We start from the raw sequence: 19,873 nt of genomic DNA, 5'->3' as shown, positions 1-19,873 counted from the left end.
ACACATGCTTCTGTGCAGTTTTGATGAGTAGCAAAGATGATGGTGCTAAGGATGTGCTTCTGTCCTGCAGGTAAATAATTCAACTGGATTTGTAACATCCAGTTTGTCCTTTTGAGATGGGTTGTAGTAAGACTGGGAACAAACAGGCTGGTTTTGCTTTCCATTGTCACCAATCTAGAAATGATAGGGCCTGGTCAAAGGCTGTTTCACAGCTGCAGCTGGACACCGGTGCCAAGAAGGTGTTCACATTCTCTGTGCCTATCCTTGTCCTGCATTATTGTCCCAGTTTATAGAAATCCTCCAGATTTTTGTTTATTTCTGGCTGAAATAGCTGAATGCACAGATACACATGGGGAGTGCTGCATAGGTGTGACTGGTTTATGCAGCTGGTGCTCACAATGGGCACTTCCTATTTACTACCTTTTCTGAAGCAATATAAATGTTTAATGTTCATTAATACTTTGGGGTTTTCTTACACCACCTAAAGCAGTGCAGGAGGGTTTTGGTCTGTAGAAGTCAGTGGATGCATTTCAAATGACAACCTGTGCAGTCTCTATCTCTAGAGCTACAGATACATCTTTCCTATGTACACCTCTAATTACTTTAACTGCAAACCTGCTGTGTAACACAATGACTCTTCAGAAGGGAGGTGTTGGCAATTCTGCATAAAAGGAGAAGAAATAGGATGAAGCATCTGCCCATGAGGATTAAGAGCTTGTGGCTACTCTTGACATCAGCACTGGTTTGAATAGTGGGATTGGAACCAGATTGTTTGCATATCGGACATAATAAAGCAACACAGGTTCTGCCAGCACTTCATGTACACGAACATGCTCCTAGAGATTCCTGCTCCTACACAGTGTAGTACAGTCCTACCAAAGTGCAAGCATTCACTCTGCTTTGATTGCTTTTCTTTCTGCAGATTAGAAGTGGTATTTTAAGCCTGGTAACTTCAGTGTTATTTCTTTCCCCAAAAAGAATCTGGAACCCAGAATTTACTGCAGCCAAGGATCTATTTCTTCATTACTCACTGTTCTCAATGTCTTCAGATAGCAGACGTTGTCATGAGATAGGCCAACAGATGGATGTGACAATACCTGTAGTGTATAAAACGTGTTTATTTTGTTCCAGAAGCCTTTTTAGCATACACCACGTGCTACTTTGATATTGAATCACAGTTTGCATAAACATAATGCCTTTTGTCTCAAAGTAGATAGAATCCGTTCAGTTTGCCTTCCTGTAGGGACAGAGTCCTATGGATTCACAGCTGGCTTAACGATAACCCCACAATGTGATGTACCATAGCCCAAAAAGAGCTGGAGGGAAACGTAAGTGGAAGTCATAGGCTCAAAACCACAAGTGAAAGCCCATCCTACTCAGTGTAGCCACTGGAGGAGAGTAGTCTGTGTTCATCTGATGCTCACTGACCTGAGTTGTTTTGGTTAAACACAGGGTTCTTACCGGATTGAGCAATGCTGTGTTCAGCTCATTAGTGTGCAACCACAGCCTGTAGTACTTAACCTTCAGGTAATATGCTCATGTCAAGCAAGCGTGAACCAGTTATGATACAGACATAATACAGCAGTTCTGGGTGTTATTTACTCTCTTTTCATGTAAATGCAACACCTGCCACTACATATTTGTAACAGAAGTGCTTTTATCATACGTATTGCATGTATGTATGACATTCTGTTCTACGATTCTATGTGTGTTTAACCTTCTGCATGTGAAAACCCGTTCATCTCAGTTGTTGACCCATGTAACACTGAGTATCACACAATGCTGCTCCAGAGCTTTCCAAGACCAGCAAACTTAGAGTGCTCTAATACTGGTGTAAGATTCATGGCACTAAAACCTACACAAATGAGCTATCGCACATGCTGCCTCTAAAGAAGATGACTGCAATAAATCTTAAATGCATAAATGCACCAAATGGAATGGTTAACACTGACTTATTCAGTGGCAAATAGGAGATGTTGATTCGGAAATCCTGAAGAGCACAAATGCCACATGTCCAGCTCGGAGGATCCCCAAACCATGGTTCATCAGAAAATCTGAGACATAGAAATGGACCTGCAGGGCCATGCCAAGGGGAATGGCTTTAACCTGCCCGAGGGAGACTGAGATGAGCTCTTAGGCAGAAGCTCTTCCCTGGGAGGGTGCTGAGGCGCTGGCACAGGGTGCCCAGAGAAGCTGTGGCTGCCCCATCCCTGGCAGTGTTCAAGGCCAGGTTGGACACAGGGGCTTGGAGCAAGCTGCTCCAGTGGAAGGGGTCCCTGCCCGTGGCAGGGGTTGGGACTTTGTTGCCGACAACGATGTTGAACAGGATCGGTCCCAACACCAACCCTGAGGAACACCGCTCATCACTGATCTCCATTTGGACATAGAGCTATGGACAGTGACCCTTTGAGGGCAACCACCTGCCCAGTGCCTTATCCCGCGAGTGGTCCATCCATCAAATCCATGTATCTCCAATACAGAGACAAGGATGCACTGTGGGACGGTGTCAGATGCCTTTGGTTGTGTGGGTGGAAGCAGCAGGAGCACAGAGCCAAGGGCAGATCACCAGCACGATCGTGACTCAACGTACAACAAGCGCAAAGCCATATCCCAAGTACCTCTTCAACAGATCATTCCAAAGATACCTCAGGTGTGTCTGTGTGTGTTCAGTCACTGCAGCAGTGTGGATTGTCCCACAGGAACAGGAGGTTTGCAACAGCAAGATGCAGGACAGGACTCAATGAGATGGGAACCGGGAAGTCTCGAGTAGGTGTCGGGGATCAGAGGCTTTGGCAGGAGTTCTGACCGCCCTGTGCCGGGAAGGGAATGTGACAGGGACGAAGATTTCACCAGCAGCCAAAAGGACTGGAACCATTGGATGTGTGCCCGGAGAGGGGAGGAAAGGAAACAGTGAGAAAACCGAAAGCAAGAGCGAGGAGGGTGATTTGGGTCAGCTTTAGCTGTGTTCTCACTCGGAGGCAGAGCCCCTGAAGCTTGAAGGCACAATTCTCCATTCAATTAGAATGAACCAGGAAACTGTTAAATCCTCTTCTTTTTCCAGGAGTACAGAAACAAAGTGGAAGAAACCAGCAAGACCCGCGTTCACCGTGGGATTCCCTGCCCTGTCACGGAGATTGCTTCCCTTTTCTGAAGTGGGTGTCCCAGCAGCAGATGAGCTCTTGCAAAATTCCTTGAAGTGCTGAGGAAACGCTGAACCATTCTGCTGGCTTCGGAATAACCAATGTGCATCACGAACGTGGGGTTGCCAGAGCTTCCTCTCTGCTGGGTCTGTGCTGGTGTTAACACCTGTATTTGGGTGGTGAATGGGAGCTGCCACAGCAACCCAGCCCGGAAGGGAAAGCCTCATCCCCGATGTTTTCTGCTCCTGGAACGCATCAAAAAGTCTCTTGTGTGATGTTCCCGCTTCTGTGGGAATCTGGGAAAACCACTGGCTGCATTGCACCCGTAAAGTGAGGGTGTCGGGCCTGGCAGGGGCTGGAGCAGAGGGCGCTTGGGGGAGTTTGTGGGAAGAAGCAGCTGTGGCAGTGGATCAGAAAAAGACCCAAATGCGGGTTTAGTGCAGATGAGAGCTGTGGAAGTGACCGGGATTTGCAGGAGGGATTTGGGAAAGAGGAGTTCTGCCAGGGGGGTGAACTTCAGCATCAAGGTAGGGATGTGCTGACGGATGGGGGTGCTTTCCTGGGGAGCGGACAGGAATGTCCCGGGCACGTTTCAACAGCAGGAGCTGAGCGTGGGGCTGGTGGTGAAAGGAAAACGACTTCGCCTCCCAAAGCGAGATGTGGCCACGTTTACACGTGGGGAGACAACGAGGGGTGACCCCCGCGGACCGGACCTGGACGGGGCGGCGAGGACGGGGAAGGGCGGACCGGGGGGAGAGGGACCGGGAGGGGACCGGACCTGGGGGCATCGCAGGGAGCTCGAACCGGCTCGGCTCGGACGGGGACCGGAGCAGGGGGCGGGCCGCTGCCGCCGGTCCCGCCCGGCTCGCGTTACCTGGGCGGGCCGCTGCCCGGCTCTTCCCGTCTAGCCCGGCCCCCGCGACGGGAAGTGGGAGCGAGGGACCGAGCTCGGACGCCGGAGCCATGGATCTCGCCGCAGCCCCGGTGCGGGGACGGCTCCTGCTCGCCGTCTGCTGGGTGCTCGCCGGGAGCCCGGCGGCAGGTAGGGACGGGAAGGGGCGGCGGGGCCGCCGGGACCACCGGGCTCCGGGCGGGTTCGGGCGCTGCCGGCGAGGGCTCGGTGCGGGAGCGATCGGGAGCCCGGTGCGACGGTGCCGGTGCGGGTGCTCAGCTGGGACGGTGCCGGTGCTGGGTGCGGGTGCTCAGCTGGGACGGTGCCGGTGCTGGGTGCGGGTGCTCAGCTGGGACGGTGCCGGTGCTGGGTGCGGGTGCTCAGCTGGGACGGTGCCGGTGCTGGGTGCGGATGCTCAGCTGGGACGGTGCCGGTGCTGGGTGCGGGTGCTCAGCTGGGACGGTGCCGGTGCTGGGTGCGGGTGCTCAGTTGGGACGGTGCCGGTGCTGGGTGCGGGTGCTCCGTTGGGACGGTGCCGGTGCTGGGTGCGGGTGCTCCGTTGGGACGGTGCCGGTGCTGGGTGCGGGTGCTCCGCTGGGACGGTGCCGCTTTTGTCTCAGGGAAGCGGCGTTTGGCAGCGGAGCTCTGTTGGGCTCCGTTTCGGTTCCCGGGACTCTGAGTCCTGCGGGGCGCGGCGGTGACACCCGATTAAACAGGATCTCCCTGAGCACAGGGACGGTCACGGACCCGCTGCCCTCGCCCTGGGGCTGCCGGTGCCTTTGTCCTTGCTTTTAGGTTCCCCGCTTCTGGAAGAAGCAACGCAGGGAAGGGGGGTGGCTGTGAGGGATGCACCGGACCCGAGCTCGGAGCTTTCCCGGCTCTGCCTTGGCAGAGGCTGCGCACAAACCCTGAGCATTGTTATCGTTCAACAGGCTATAACGCGGTTTATAGCCATGAAATCAGCCTTAAGAAAACACAGGAGGACAAAATACGAAGTCTTTTATGACTCTTTACAACGCTTTTAAGATACTTGATGTAAAGTGTTTGTTGATGTTTCCACATGACAGCTTTTACAACCAAGACGTTTTCCCTTCGGGGCTGCCTCAGCCGTTCTCTGCTTTCTTAGAAGCATCACCATGGGTTTGGGGGTTAAGGCTGAAATAAGGCCTTGACCGTGGTTTGCCCTTGGACTTTGGGTTGTTCTGAACTGTCGTAGGGTGAAGTTTTAATAACAAAAGTATTCGACCCTCTGCGTATTTTATACAAGTAAAGTACGAGCCTGGCCGAGCCGCTGAATTAAAGCAAATCTTCAGCTGAGTCAAACATTAGAGCTTCTTCAGGGAGAGATCAATCTGAAACCTATTTGATTTGAAGTTTTCTCCTAATACAATGTATTGAGTTCTTTCTAAACCTTGGATATTCTCACTTCTTACTTTGTGTAGTTAGAAATGTGCAAGCTTCGGCACAGTGACTTCTAATCAACCCTAATAAAAGGAACCTTTAGAACATCGATCAGGGATGACTGTGAATGTTTTTAATGGCTTGTGGCTTTTGTATGTAATAAAAAGCTCGATTATGCCAAGACAGAACACTTGGAGCTGTGTGGTGGTGTTAGATGAGTATTTATCATACTTTTATGTGATGTAAAGGGCTCGGTATTTGCACACTGTTGCTGCTCCTAAAACCGGTCCTTGGTCTTTGTTAGTGGAATAGGCAACAGGCAGAGATGTTCTGGTGAGGTTCAACAGAAATTCCTCTTCTCTATCCCTGGGCTCTAAAACTGAACAGAGAAGTCCCAAAGCTTTGAGTATTCCAACAAGCCAAACACAGTGAGACAACCCAGTGAACCCTTGCACTTGTTCTTATTCTCTATGTGAGCATGTGTTGTCCGTGTGGACACACAGATGGTAATAGTCATAGAATCATAGAATAGTTAGGGTTGGAAAGGACCTTAAGATCACCCAGTTCCAACCCCCCTGCCATGGTAATAGTGCTTCATCTCTACCATTGCCTGGCCTTTATGCAAAGGGAAAGCTCCAGGAGTTTGAATTTCCTTCAAGCTCTGGCTCTTGGGAAATGGAAGGTGATGGTGCGGTGGATGCTTTGAGCAGAATTCTTCCTGAACTAAGTTGCTTTGCCTTTCCATCTGCCCTCTTCCTGGTGCTGGAAGAAGGAAACGGGGCTGCACCGTGACCTGGGTGGGAAAACTGATCTGGATGGGGTTATTCTGCCCTTTCCCTGCGCGCTGCCTCAAACACTGGGGCAGGCTGAGCCTGGTTTCCTGGGAAAAACAGGCTCCCTGGGATGAGCAAGACCTGCAGCACCAGTTGGGATCGGACTGAAGTGGTTGTGAAACTACTGTGTGAGAGGGGCACTTTCTTTCCATGGACAAATAGGTGGTGGTCCCTCACTGATGGTACCCGTAGACACCCCGAGAAGCTGTCTCATTTGGTCTCTTGCTGAATATCTTCTACTAGGACACAGAGTAGCCTTTTAAAACCCCAAATTTCACTTTCACTTTCTTAGGGAATTACCACTTGTAATTTCCTCCTCGTGTCTGACACATCCTTTGCTTTTTCCTGGCACTGTTCTATTTTCCACCGTATTTCCCTTGGTTTTCCAATAGCACCTTCAAGCCGTGTGACTGGGTATTGAGTAGGCTGTGACTGAGTAACAAAGGGTCAATACACGAGTGGTTTTATGCCAGCAACATTCTGAGTCATGGCTCTTCCTCTGCTTCTGTCTTCCTTTGGAGGAGGTGAAAAGCAGCTGGCTGAGGTGTGCCAGCAATAAATGTCTCTTTGTCCCACTCTGGTTTTGCTGCTGGGCCAGAGCAGAGCAGTCAAAGTTTAATGGGCGAGTAATTGAAAAACCATTGTGGTTTCTTTGATGTTGTTTGGCGTTGTCGGTTTTGCTTGGCTTGAGCTGAATCGAGGCTCTGCCACACAGCTGCTGCTTGGATGATGGAGTCGCTCTTTAAAGCTTTCTCTCTAAAACCGCATTGAGGGATAATTTGGGAGGTAGAAGCAAGTGCTGCTCCATAAAACGTATGTACTATTTCGAGTGAAGGTTCAGCAGTGCATGATGCAAGCCCACAGCAGCAGAGACATGGAAAATGACTCCTTTTCCTCCCAAACATATTCCATTACTGCAGCCACCGCACTGCTGCATGCTGTGGTTCCTTAAAAATGACTGTTCAGTGTTGTTCGATGTGTTTCTTATGACTATTTAAACAACCGATGGACCGAGATAACCTGGTGAATTGTTCCTACTATTCCTGTTACCTGGTAGCAAACACGAGCAGAGAAGTCATCTGTATTCTTTTCTGTTGGAGAGTTAAAAGTCTGTCAGTATTGCTCATGGTAAAACATGGACCTGCAGGATTGTTACACTGATAGCATCTTTCTTTTAGGAGCGAATGTTCTCCCACCTCCATCCAACCTGGAATACTCATTTATCCAAATCTGCACCCTGAACTGGACGTGGAACCCCCCGGAGAGCGTCAGCAGTGACTGTGACCTGGAGTATTCCAGCGACATCGTGATTGATGAGGTCCCTCAGGACAACAGAGTAAGTGCATCACCTCTTTAACCTCTGCTGTGCCCTGGGAGATGCCTTACTGTGAGAGGACCGTGTGTGCAAGCCCATATACACAATTAAATATAGAGAAACACAGTTTTAATGCAGCCTTTAGTTCTTGTGATGGGATCAAAACCTCAGCAATGAGTCATAACAGCATGTGGAATCTCCAGATGACAGAAGTCTGCCTGTCGCTCTCTGATAACCGAGCTGCTCCCCATAACGCAGGAGTACCACGGTAACAACGTGAAAAGACTTGTTTCAGGCTTTGCTTTATGCAGCTTTCTAGAGCAGATGAAATACATGCAGAGCAGTCTGCGACCTGCAGCTTAAATGGGAATTTGCAAAGGCTGATCTCCTTTATCTGCCAGTGCTCAAGGGGACACAGGGGCTTGGAGCAAGCTGCTCTAGTGGAAGGTGTCCCTGCCTGTGGCAGGGGCTGGAGCTGGAGGAGCTTTAAGGTCCCTTCCAACACAAACCATTCTATGACTCGATGATGATGAAGAGGTGTGCACATTAGCCTTGGTGTTGCTGTGATTTGACAGCATAGTGTCTTTTGAAGGTAATGCCAAGTGTTAATGTTCCCACATTTCCCCTGTCCCCGTTATTCATGGGGATTGTGTTCTGAAGATAATATGGAACATGGTTTTGGACATGGTTAAAAACAACAAAATGCCTCTTGAAACAGTCCTTTGTTGTTGAGCCCTATTATAGTTTCATGGTGATTGCTGAATTCTGATAGCTCCAGGATATCCTGCACTTGAAGGCTGCTGTTCTGCCAACAGCTGAGCTGATTTAATGGCTTAACACTGCTAAGAGTGTTACACTATGTCATTTTTGACAGCCTCTTCTCTAATAACCTTCACTGGACCTTTAGATGAGCCGGTCAGACTTGCTAACTCAGCAGAAACCTATTTACCTCCTCTGATGGGTCCATTAACTAATGAACAAGTTGAAAGCCCCCTTGGTTAACGAATGAGTCCACGGAAGGTTCCAGCAGATGGGAAGGTCAGCAGCAGTGAAGCTATAGGATGAACAGGCTTATTTTGCATTATCCATGAAGACTTCCTCTAGGATCAACTGGAGTAGAAGCGCTTTTCCTTTGAGTTCCGAGTGTGCCTGATGAAGAAAAAAGAGAATGGAAGTGATGCTGGCTTTTCCCATGTTGTCAGACTCCCTTGGCTTGGGGCTGCAGTCTTTCTGAGGGGCTGCCATGTGTCCTTACACTGATAGTAATTCCTGTGTGTTCTGGTCTTCTTTCCCCCCAATCTGAACGCAGAAGTGGAGTAAGAGCCGCTTCCGCGTGACGGATACGTTCCTGAATGAGGAAATGCGCTTCAAAGTGAGAAGTGAATGCAAGAACGCCAACACCAGCGAGCCCAGCCGGTGGGTGGAGGCCTCTCTCCTGCCAGAAGGTAACACAGTGCCGTGGCCAGACCCAAGGCAGAGCTGCCCCCGTTGGGCTGAGGAGATATGGCCCCGTTTTCTCCGCTGTTTTAACCAAACACCATAGAAATATCTCATAGAGCAATAGGGAGGTGGCAGACACAAGGGTCAGTTCAATTGATAGAGCTTAAACACAACTATTATACTGCATTTAAACACAACTGGAGCCTTCTGATACTTAAAACCTTATGAGCAAGCTTGTAAAATGTAAATGATCTTCCAAGGCAGCAGTGTGATTCCTGTCATTCCTCTTGGCCCTGCCATGCTGTGAGATAACTTAGGCTATGTTAAGCTGCTGACTTCATGACTAACATCTAGGACAGTTTATTTTATATGGGTTTTCTGTACAAACAAATGTCCCTGAAATAACTGGAGGGATGAATCCAGCAAACTGAAAACACGTTGAATAAATAAGTTAGTTAAATGATTGTTGTAAAGTTCTCTCTATTTCAAAAGACGTGGCTGGGGTCTACAGAGCTGTGCACAGCAAAATGAACAGAGACAAAGTGGGTTTTGCTTCTTGACATCCAGAAATAAGGGTTCCATAGCAAGATTGTTAGGAAGCAGACTTTAAGGAATAATGTCTTCTGCTGGATACTGGGAATTAGGAGGTACAGCAAGGAAATAGAGCCTCTTGCCCTGAGTTGTAAAAGTCTGTCTGACCCAGGAGTGTGACTTGATGTGGATGAAAACCACACGTGGACAGGAGAGTCTGAGACTTCACCACCTTGTCTGCACTGCATCAAAAGGGTGCTCTAGAAGATCAGGGAAGCAGATTGTTAGGACAGCAAGTGCTAACCAGGTTGGGGCTTTTACAAGTGTGCTTGATGTAGAAGGTGGTTTGGGGTTTGCTATGGATAAGTCTGAACTGTTGATAGAATTAACATGCATCTAGTTTTTAGTTCATGGAGATGTTGCTACTCATTACAAGGAAAAAACTTCTAATATGCTATAATCTGATAATACAGTATACAGAACTTGTACCATAGAAGATTGAGTATGTAAGACTGGATTCCATGACTGCTCTGCCCGGGAGATACATTGATGTCTCTGTTCACAATTGCCATGTGCTCGTTTGTATTTATGTGCTGTAATTTGAGATTTCAATGTGAGGAAGTTAAATGTCCAGAGATATAGGGATCTCAGTTAAAAATTCAGCTTACCCCGTGTTGTGTTTGTCCATATTTGAGATCTACAGGTATTTCTGTATTCAAAACACTGAGAAATTAATATTGTATCTGCAGAAGATAACTATAATTAAATGCTGACTATTTCCAGTGTTATAGCTTTCTCATAATTGGCTTGGCTTTCTTATAGTTATCCCTATAAGAAAGGGATATATCCCTATATACTTGGCTTTCTTATAGTTATCCCTATAATTGCCAGTTACTTTAAATCCTCTTTAAAGTATCTGTAGTGTAATAGAACAAAATATCTTCCTGACTCAAGACCTTAGCATCAGGTAACTCCAAGTAGTAATTCAGCCACGGTGGTAGCTGAGATTCACTGTCATGATTTACTTGCATCTAGAAGTTACTGTGCTGAGATTTTGGCTAGTGCAAGTGGTAAACAACTGGAATCCATCTTGAGGGACCTTTCCAACTTGCCTTGCAGGTATTCCAGGTACTGCTGCTGTCGACTTGAGCTGCGTTTGGCACAATTTGGAGTACATGGTTTGTACGTGGCGTCCTGGGAGAAACGCAAGCGATGCGACCAATTATATGTTGTTCTACTGGTTCGTATGAGCTTTTAATTCCCGACTCTGAAGTGTTTTAATGCTAATCTTTAGTTTTACATTACATCTTTGACTTGTCTGCTTCCCTTTGCTTTGAAGGGTCCCTGCGCATTGTGTACAAGGTAGTGTTCAGGCCTGTCCAACAGCTAACTTCCCTGCTGAAGGTCCAGGGGTGCTGCTGCTGGGTCTTCTGGGGAAGTCGATGGAACTATTATGTGAAGCACTGGCTGCTTCTGTAGCCTGTTTTCAAACTACTGCTATTGCTTTCTATTTGTTTTCTAATTGTGGACTCACAGAGGGAAGAATTAAGAATTGAGCTAGACCAACGTATTAATTGCTTTCTTTGCAGCCCAGCAGACATGGGCTAAGTTGGAATCACTCACTATTGTTTGTGCAAGCTCTCAAACCATTGGGAAACGGTTTGAAAGCATTAGGAACACTTAGAAGTAGTCCTGTTTGTGTCTTTGATGTCATAAATAACCGATTCACCTTGAATGTTATGGAGAACATCTTTTTGTCATCATCCTCGCTTGCCAGCAGACTGCCATAAGTAGGCTCTTATTCCAGAGGATCAGAGTCGTGCTGTGAGCAAGCACTTGGCATCAAGATCTGTGCACGCTCATCGATGCATACTTCTGCAGATTGATGGGGCTTGGGAAATGCCAGATTGCATTAGCTGCTGTAGAGATACTGAGGTTTTCTTTCTGAAAGCCTCTTGTTAGAGCTTTAAACCAGCTTTCTGTCTTACCTCAACTAACTATACTTCCTCCTCTTTTTTTCCAGTGGCAGTCTCACTGGCTGGTTGTTCAATTTAATACATTTGGACAGCAAACAGCAGAAAACTCACTGCTCTAGTTAAATGCGGGGAGGGCTGTTCTGTCTCTCAGCTGCTACTCAGACAGATTGTTTCTTTATTGCAAGAACAGTACCAATGAGGCACTGGAAGATCTGAATTTCTGGGTATATGGATACTTACTGGAATAATGCTTTAGATTGGGGCTATATATTCCAACTTGCCCCTTAATTTTAACGAAAGATGTAGCTGCAGTGACAGCACAGTGTTTTAATTCATGCTGTGTAGAAAGAAAAATACCTTTTAGATTTTAAACCTGAAAACTAAGGAAACGGTTGATTTTTGGACTGGAAAATGCATTTTCCATAATGCAGGTGAGGTGGGTTTGGGGAGCTTTTGCTTTTCCTCTAGAGCCCTATCTTTTCATCCAAAGTGAATGTGAATGTAATGTTAGCTTAGAACAAACCAGTTCAGTCAGTGCCCAGTAATACTTGCTGAAACAGAGGTTTACAAGAGCAGGTTGATGCATGGCAGGGTGCTCTCTGCTCTCAGTGCTCCATCTTCATCAGCCCCAGCACAGGGAGGTGACAAGGGTGGGTAGAAAGGGGTTTGTCCTGGGAATGGGACATGCAATTTTGTCTTCCCCAGGCCCTATATACTGAGATGTGAAACGGGAACATCCCTCCTGTTGTGCTCTTACATGAAGCCGTGATTTACTCTCTCTCACCCTTAAATAACTAACTAACTAGAAAAAATCCATTTTCTCATTCCTCATGAGGAACAGTTACTGGCATGTTTTCATTGGGACTTAGGGAGCAAAGAGGAGCAAGGGAGAAGGTTCTCCAGCCTCTGAGACTGAAAGTGAACACTGATGTTCTGAAAAGCAAACACAGGCAGTGGGCGGAACTCAAGAGCTGAGGTACCTGAGGCACAGCTAAAGGAGATTGAGCAGCTCCGTCTGGCACAGAACTGAAATTCTGTTGATGGGAAGTGATCCAAATATGTGTCCTTGATAAATCATTTCTTTCCTAGGAATAGATTCCCAATTGCCTTTGATGTTTCGATACAAAGCAGGCCTGTCCCTCACTGCTACTTGGCACTCCTCACAAAACCAGCATTCTTTCTAAGGCTTGAGATGAATCAGAAGCTTCTCACTTTGCCTGGCTTGACTTCTGTACATGCTATAGCACAGCTTTAGAGTTTGTAACACAGGTTTCCAGACAAGCTGGCCCCTTGCTGTCCTGTTCTATTGACGTTTCAAAGCAATGGTTTGATTCCTCTAGGTTTGATGGTATGAAGAAGCATAAGAAGTGCAGCAACTCTTCTGTGCACCAAGGAGTCTTTGGATGCGTTTTCAATCTTAGCTTCCCGAAAGTGACCAATACTTACCCAGCTGTAAGGATTCTGATTAAAGATGAGTCTGAAGAAATTAGGCCTCTGTGTGCGAGTAAAAACCCCACCACCCTGGGTGAGTTTAACACCACGTTTTATAATGTGGCGTTATAAGAAGTAATTAAAACAGAAGGTTGTTGGTACGTTGTGTTTGAGAAGCTTGCACCTCATCAGGCATGGAGGAGACAACACGATTAGATGCTTCCTTTGTCTGCCAAGCTTTGGTTTGGGAATTATATAGAGAGGTTTTGGGGTTTGGAGGGTGGAGGGATCATTTCCCACTCATTTTTACTTATATTCTTTAGTTGTTTTCATTCTTTCTTGACTTCTTTTTCCACCTTCTGTTCCCAAATTGGTGCAAGTGTAATATTGTGCAATACACAGCTTGAACAATTTTGTGAGCAGTGAAATATACTTTTCAACTAATTCTTCCATGTTGTTTTTCAGTAAAACCTGCTACCCCGAGACGAGTTACACTGTCCAAGGTGAATGATGAGATATATGTGGAATGGAGTGGATCAGAGCCCTTCCCAGAAAACTGTTTGTTTTATGAAGTTGAATATCACAATGGTGACATGGACAATGCGCAGTTAATCAAAGTAATTTTTCATTCCTTATGTAGGAAAGCAATCAATTAATTGGACCTTTTATAATTGGTGTCAGTAATCACAGTACCTGTTTGAAAACGCTGCATGTGAATGGGTCTGGCTGCTGGCTGAGCTGTTGTGTGGAGGGCAGATTTTTCTCCCCATCTACTGCCCCATCCCTGGCAGTGCTCAAGGCCAGGTTGGACACAGGGGCTTGGAGCAAGCTGCTCCAGTGGAAGGGGTCCCTGCCCGTGGCAGGGGTTGGAGCTGGAGGAGCTTTCAGGTCCCTTCCAACCCAGACCAGGCTGGGATAATATGAGTAATATCAACATTCCTCAGGAAACTGGCATTTTGGATCATAAATAAATGAAGTTCAATCCCATCTATTCACTCAGCCTTTGCTATGGTCAAAGTTAGATCAAAGTTGCTGCCCTGACAGGGAGGGGAAGGCAGTGTGAATGAGAGATTTTCACACACTGTTCCAGTCTTAGTTTAATCACTGATGCCAAATGCCGCAGTGAGTAAGATTAAATCCTAGCTTTGGAATCTCTGCTTATGCAGTCTGTGATGGTTAAACGCTACTGTGTCCTTTTTTATGAAGTTCAGTATTCATAAAAAGATCTTCTGTCAGAACATTCCGAATACATTAACTGCACAATGAAAACAGGCTTGTGAATGACTGAGAATACATGGCAAATTACCTTTTCTTTTCACCTTAGGTTGAAAGTAATTATACCTCAATACCTAGTGTTGATCCTAACAGCAAGTACATCTTCAAAGTGAGAGCAAAACCAAAGCCTGAGTGTTACAGCAGCAACTTCTATAGTGACTGGAGTAAAGAGGAGAGCATTGGTGAGAGCAGTTCCTGCAATTTGTTGCACTTTGTTCTTCATCTGTAATGACTCTACTGTATCTGCTAAAGAAATGGGAGTCAAAGATCACCTTCCTATGGATCTATTTAATTTTAGGTGAAAAGAGTTCTAGTCTTTCACTAATGCCATCAGTTACTGCCTGTGCTGCTCTGTGTGTCGATGGGGTTCCATCAGTGCAGTGACCCCTTTCACTGCTGTCACTCTTTCAGCCCTGGGTCTTGTTGGTTTGCTTTTTCTTGCCAAATGTATCTACATTAGAATATGCTTTGCAAAACGAGACCTTGCCTACCAAACTGCTGGTGTATTTGAGCACCATTCCACCTAGGAACAACTTAGACAATTAATTAGTTGTCATTATTCCTGAAAAACCCTCTCAAAGCATCCCTAAGTTTCTACAGTTTTTGTTTTCCAGGCGAGAAGATGGACTCTACGTTCTCCTTTGCTTTGATAGTCACCATTCCAGTAATAGTAGCAGTCTCTACAATAGTTCTACTGGTCTATCTAAAAAGGTAAGTAACCATCTCCATTCACAGCCCACTAATTCTGCTAGTCTGTGCCTTGTGTTACAGTTCATCTCTCTTGCAGGTAACTGTCCATCAGTTGCATGTTTCAATAGCAGCTATTTTATCCATAACGTCTGCTGCACAACAAAATTGACTGCCTCATCGTGCCTCAGTCAATAAAATTGGGTTTGTAGGCCATAAACATGCTCTGATTGCACATGGGTAACGTTGCTTGTGTCTGCTTGCAGGCAGATTCTTATTGCACAGCTATTGTATCTTGTCTCTAAGCAGCGAGGTCTACGTTCAAAATTAAGCTTGTCTATATTTAACCAGAGTTCTCTAAAAAGTCCACATTTGGCGCTGTCTTGGTCAACAGTGAAGGTTATTTCGAATCTGTCTGTGGGAACAATTACGTTTCCTTTTGATTTGGGAAGTAAAACTAGGAATTGGGTTACACAGAGCATGAGGGCTGAGCAGCGGTGCCAAAGCTGACTCCACACATTCTCTTGTCTGCAGCCAAACATGGTTTTGAAATGGTGATGTTTAATACATCTTCCGTCTAAATCTGTCCTTTCTCATTTTCTGAAGGCTGAAGATACTGATTCTTCCACCAATTCCAGACCCTAGAGAAATTCTTAAGCGCATGTTCGGAGAGCAGAATGAGGATTCCCGGGTTAGTAAGAGCCTGTTGGGCCAACTAATCTATTGAACCCAAATGTCTGTCTTAAAGCCAACTGTATATAAGTAAATATATTGTAAAAGGATTAAGGATTTACAACAGCAAGAGTTGTTCAGAAGCAGTTACCCAAAGCTGAGGGGGATTTTTTTCCCCTCAAATTGCATCTACTTCTCTAGCTACAGTAGTGGCATTGCATTATTCTGTTCTCTCAGAGCCTGCTCATCTCTTAAATGTGTTTGGGGTTGGGGTTTTGGGTAGGAGTTTTCTGGTTGGTTGGTTTATTATTTGGGGTTTTTGCAACTCTATTGAGCTGTTTTTCGTGAACACTCAGGCCTTTCTCTGCTAGATGCCCGTGTTTCTGGTGATGAATAAAGCAGTTACTTCTGTCAACCAGGCCGAAGCCATGTCCCTAATAAGCATAACTTGTTGCCCAGCTACCTTGGCTTTCCCACCATAATATAGGGCTACATGTTGTGAAACAGGTCTTGTCTTACTGGGCTGAACAAACCATGCTGGCCATGGACTGCTGTTAAAACGCTGTTCTTCCCTTTCAGAGCTGTGCAAAGGATGACCCTGTGAATGCTTACGACCGGTTAATAAAGGAAGAGGAAATTCATTCTTTGATTTTAACAGAGCCTCCAGAGTGCACTAATTCAGAAACAGAAAACTGATAAACTCTGCTTTACCAGAGAAAGGTGAGGAAGCTCATTCCTGCTCCTGTACCGCAGGTGCCAATGAGGATGTGAAGAGGCCTCCAAGACATTCACCAACTTTCACCTTGCTGAGTCCTCTCTGAGCCTTGCTTTGATGCTCAGAAGACACATCACTAACAGTGGCCATTCCTCCATCTCTGCTAGAGATACTCATCTTGGATCATTCACGATGAGCATGTACATACATTTCATGTGACTGCATTGCATCTCTCCTGGCTCCAGCCAGCTCTGCCCTGTTGCTTGTCGTTCGCACTGGTTTTGTGCCTCAGACTGGACTGTCAACGGTTTTTTTTGGAGCAAGAACTGTGACTTCTCAGAAGTATTTGGCTCTGTTCTGCAGCAGATGAGCTGGGGCTCGTTTACAGTGGGTGGCTCCTTAGTGCTGCTGTGGAACTGCTGCCAGGTGGGATGCCAGAGCATGGACACTTTGTGGATGGCCTTTTCCATGTGCACCAGGACACTTTCAGCAGGACATTTATGGACTGCCTTTCTTGTGCTTCTGGTTGATGTGTGTCAGCAGTGGCCTGGCAAACCCCATTAGAGAGTTGTTTTCTCTTTACCAATGTGTGTGAAAAGCCTCACCACTTTCCAGCTGGCATTCAGACTATTCATAGAGAAGGCTGCTTTTTGTCTTTTCAAGTACCTGTCCTCAGATGTCTTCATGGACTCCTTGCCTTGATTATACTTTCTTTAAAATGATGACTGTAACCTTTTCATTTGTGTTGTGCAGTGGCAGGTAACTGCATTGAGTCTCAGCAGACTCTGATTCTACCTTGGCCACATTGGCCTGAAAACAGCTGATTTTTGGAAGCTAAGTCATCCTGAGTCTGTGCAGCGTAATTCCCAGGATGGATGCGTGAGTCTAAGGAGCTGTGGTCAGATGAGCAAGTGCCAAACCATAGAAACTGAACTAATTCAAAGGCTTCAAGAGCCATCCTCACTGCTGAGCTGGTGGATGTGGGTGAAGAGGGGATGACAGCCTTGGCCTGCTTTCTGAGGAATAAGCTTTATTCTTTCATTAGTGATGGGGCTGGGATTCGAGCTTCCCCTCTAGGAGCTTAGCAATTGAAAACCAGGTGCTGATTTGACTTCCTATCAAACCAAATTTCTTCTGTGTTTTGCTGCAGCAGCTTGGTGACTTTAACGGTGAATTGATTTGATCCTTTTGTGATGGTTTTGTTTTGAGGTTGCTTTGCCCAGCAAAGCTCAACGGATGTTCTCTGGCACAACATCAACAGTTCTCTGCTGTGCATTCTGAGCACTAGTATTTACCCTGCACGGGTGTTAACAGCAGTACCTTGATTGTGCTGGAGCAGAAAATAATGTCATGGAGAGGAGGGGATCCTTGGGCAGAAAGGGATCCATGCAGGCTGCCTGTGGTTAGTGTTCAGGAATGTCTTGTTCTTCCCAGCTAGGTGCAGGCACGTTAGTCATTGATACAGTGGGTCTCAGCAGACTGGGAAGAGATGTGCTCAGGAGTCTGCCAGGAGCAAGTTCCATAACCAGTGACCTTTCAAATTTCAGCCCTGTCCTCAAACTCCATTCAGGCAGAAATCTGGAGTGAAATGTTAGAGCTTCAGAACACTTTGTTCTCCGAGAAGTAGAACGGAGCTTGCTTTTTAGCTGCACATTTCCATCCTTTGCCTTCCTGTGTATTCCCTCCCTCTCAAGCCAATTCTTTCTCCAGTCCCCACTTCTCAACTGTACAGTTTCATCTACATCTCTTGTCTGCCTCTCGTTACTGGTGGTAGAAAGGAGAGGAGAAATGCAGCAGGACGAGCAGCCCCATGATAGCTTCAATCTTTTGCCTACAACCAGGCTGAAAACCAAAGAAGTCTACAAAAAACTTGGTTCATGAGACAAATGAGAATAAAGCCTCAGGGATTTCAGTGAGCGAAAGCAAAACTCAGGTTGTACAACGCCAGCCAGCAGCACTGTCTGATAACACAAAGGTAAAGGAATAGCATGGGGGAAAGGGTAATTAAATCCCTGTGCCAACTTCATTCCCTCTCCCCCGCAACAGAGACTTCTCCAATCTACCTCATCTAGAATCTTGCTCATCATAGAGCACTCACCAGAGAGGTATGATTTCAAGATAAGTAAGCATAACAGTGTAATATGAACTCTGTGGCTTTCAGTATAGCAATCTAGGAAGATGAGCCTTGGTATTCACCCTCCATTCTGTTGACTTTTGTTTTGGGGCTTGTGGTAAAACCAAAGCTCATTTGTTTGAAAACCAAAAAGGAACCCCGAATTTATAAAGCTAAAGGAGTGGAAAAACCAGATTGGAGGTGTTGAGCAAGAGGAGGCCATGGACGCAGAGGGTGGTTTAGATCACTACAGCAAAATGGTTTGGGTAATGCTCTTTCAAATAACAGGCACTGACACACTTCCTCGTGGATGGATTTCTTGAGCCTGCGTCTTGGCCTGTGAAGTGTCTGAGGGTATTTTCACCCTCAGTGTGTCTTGTTTCTGGTTAGGGGGGTTTATAGCTTGGCATCTTCCAAGTTTTGCTGTCATTTGTTCATTCTTTGTTGCAGTTACTTGGTCTAGAAGCTTGTGTAAAGGCTGAATAAAGATGTTTGGATGTTTTTCAATAGAACTGCATGGCATTCCGTTCTGGGGTTGCAAAGATAAACTGGGATGGAACAGATGGCAGTGGCTTAATGAGAAACCACGTTTGAGGCTTGCGGAACCCAGAGTTGAGTGTTGCTTTGCCCTCTTCCCTTTCAGAAGTGACCTGGAATTAGGGGGGGAATGCAGCAGGTCCTGGTTTCTTGGCTGGGGTAACGAAACACAGGTGGAGCTGTGCACAAGCCTCGTGTTTCCCCCCTCTGGGTACTCAATGCCACGGTACTTTGTGGCAGGTCATAAGGCTGCAAGGAGTTAACATATGCTCGGACTGGAATTTGGCTGAGGTTGCTGCAGCCTTCCCAAAGGCAGCTCCAGTGTTTCGTGTCTTCTGTTCGCTGCTGAAGTCCTTGAAGATGCCAGGTTGCTAAACTGACAGAAGCCATTCCCTAGCTGCTTAGATCCAAACGTGTTCAAATGCCAAACGAACACGTTAGCAATGGCTTCTTTGAAAGCCTGCGTGGTTCCCTCACTGAACGTCAGCAGATCACTCTGATAACTGATAAGGCATATACTGATGTTAAAAAGCAAGCCTTTGAGGATTTATTTCCCCATTCTCCAGTTTTGGTGGCAATAATGACCCTCGATGTTGTTAATGACTCCCCATGCGTGACCTTTTCCTATTTTAATACATTATAGGGATTTAAATGTTCCGCATGAAACCCTTTGGTGAGTTTTCATTTATTTCAGTGAAGGAATGCCAGGACATAGCTGGACAGCTTTAAAAGAGAAAGACTCAATAGATCAACACACCGAATTGTGAGCCCTGGTGTTGCAGTGCTTACTATTTAGAGACTGGGTATTTCCATTCACTGGAAAGTGTTCAATAAGCTTAGTTCTGAGTGGAACCTCAAATACTCAGAATTTCCCCTGAAAGGGAAATGTTGATGTATTTTTTTTCATTTAAAAAA

The 19,873-nt window shown here is 46.3% G+C and overlaps 1 protein-coding gene across 1 annotated transcript; it reads left to right on the top strand.

Annotated features, from left to right (window-relative positions):
- The first annotated feature begins 3,992 nt into the window (after positions 1 to 3,992).
- IL13RA1 (interleukin 13 receptor subunit alpha 1) lies at positions 3,993 to 18,933 on the top strand. Its single transcript, XM_062612749.1, has 10 exons — positions 3,993 to 4,182; positions 7,445 to 7,602; positions 8,891 to 9,026; positions 10,672 to 10,792; positions 12,869 to 13,053; positions 13,425 to 13,576; positions 14,284 to 14,416; positions 14,849 to 14,945; positions 15,528 to 15,612; positions 16,173 to 18,933. Exons 1-10 carry the CDS (start codon positions 4,104 to 4,106, stop codon positions 16,287 to 16,289), a joined length of 1,263 nt encoding a protein of 420 aa, XP_062468733.1. The 5' UTR covers positions 3,993 to 4,103; the 3' UTR covers positions 16,290 to 18,933.
- Positions 18,934 to 19,873: the final 940 nt, after the last annotated feature.

This window comes from Pezoporus occidentalis, unplaced genomic scaffold (genome assembly GCF_034315485.1).
Source record: "Pezoporus occidentalis ecotype Australia unplaced genomic scaffold, CSIRO_AGI_Poc_V1 ctg161, whole genome shotgun sequence".
In the NCBI taxonomy this organism is placed as follows: domain Eukaryota; kingdom Metazoa; phylum Chordata; class Aves; order Psittaciformes; family Psittacidae; genus Pezoporus; species Pezoporus occidentalis.
Note: the sequence above shows the minus strand (reverse complement) of the source record. Positions and strands in the feature narration are given on the sequence as shown.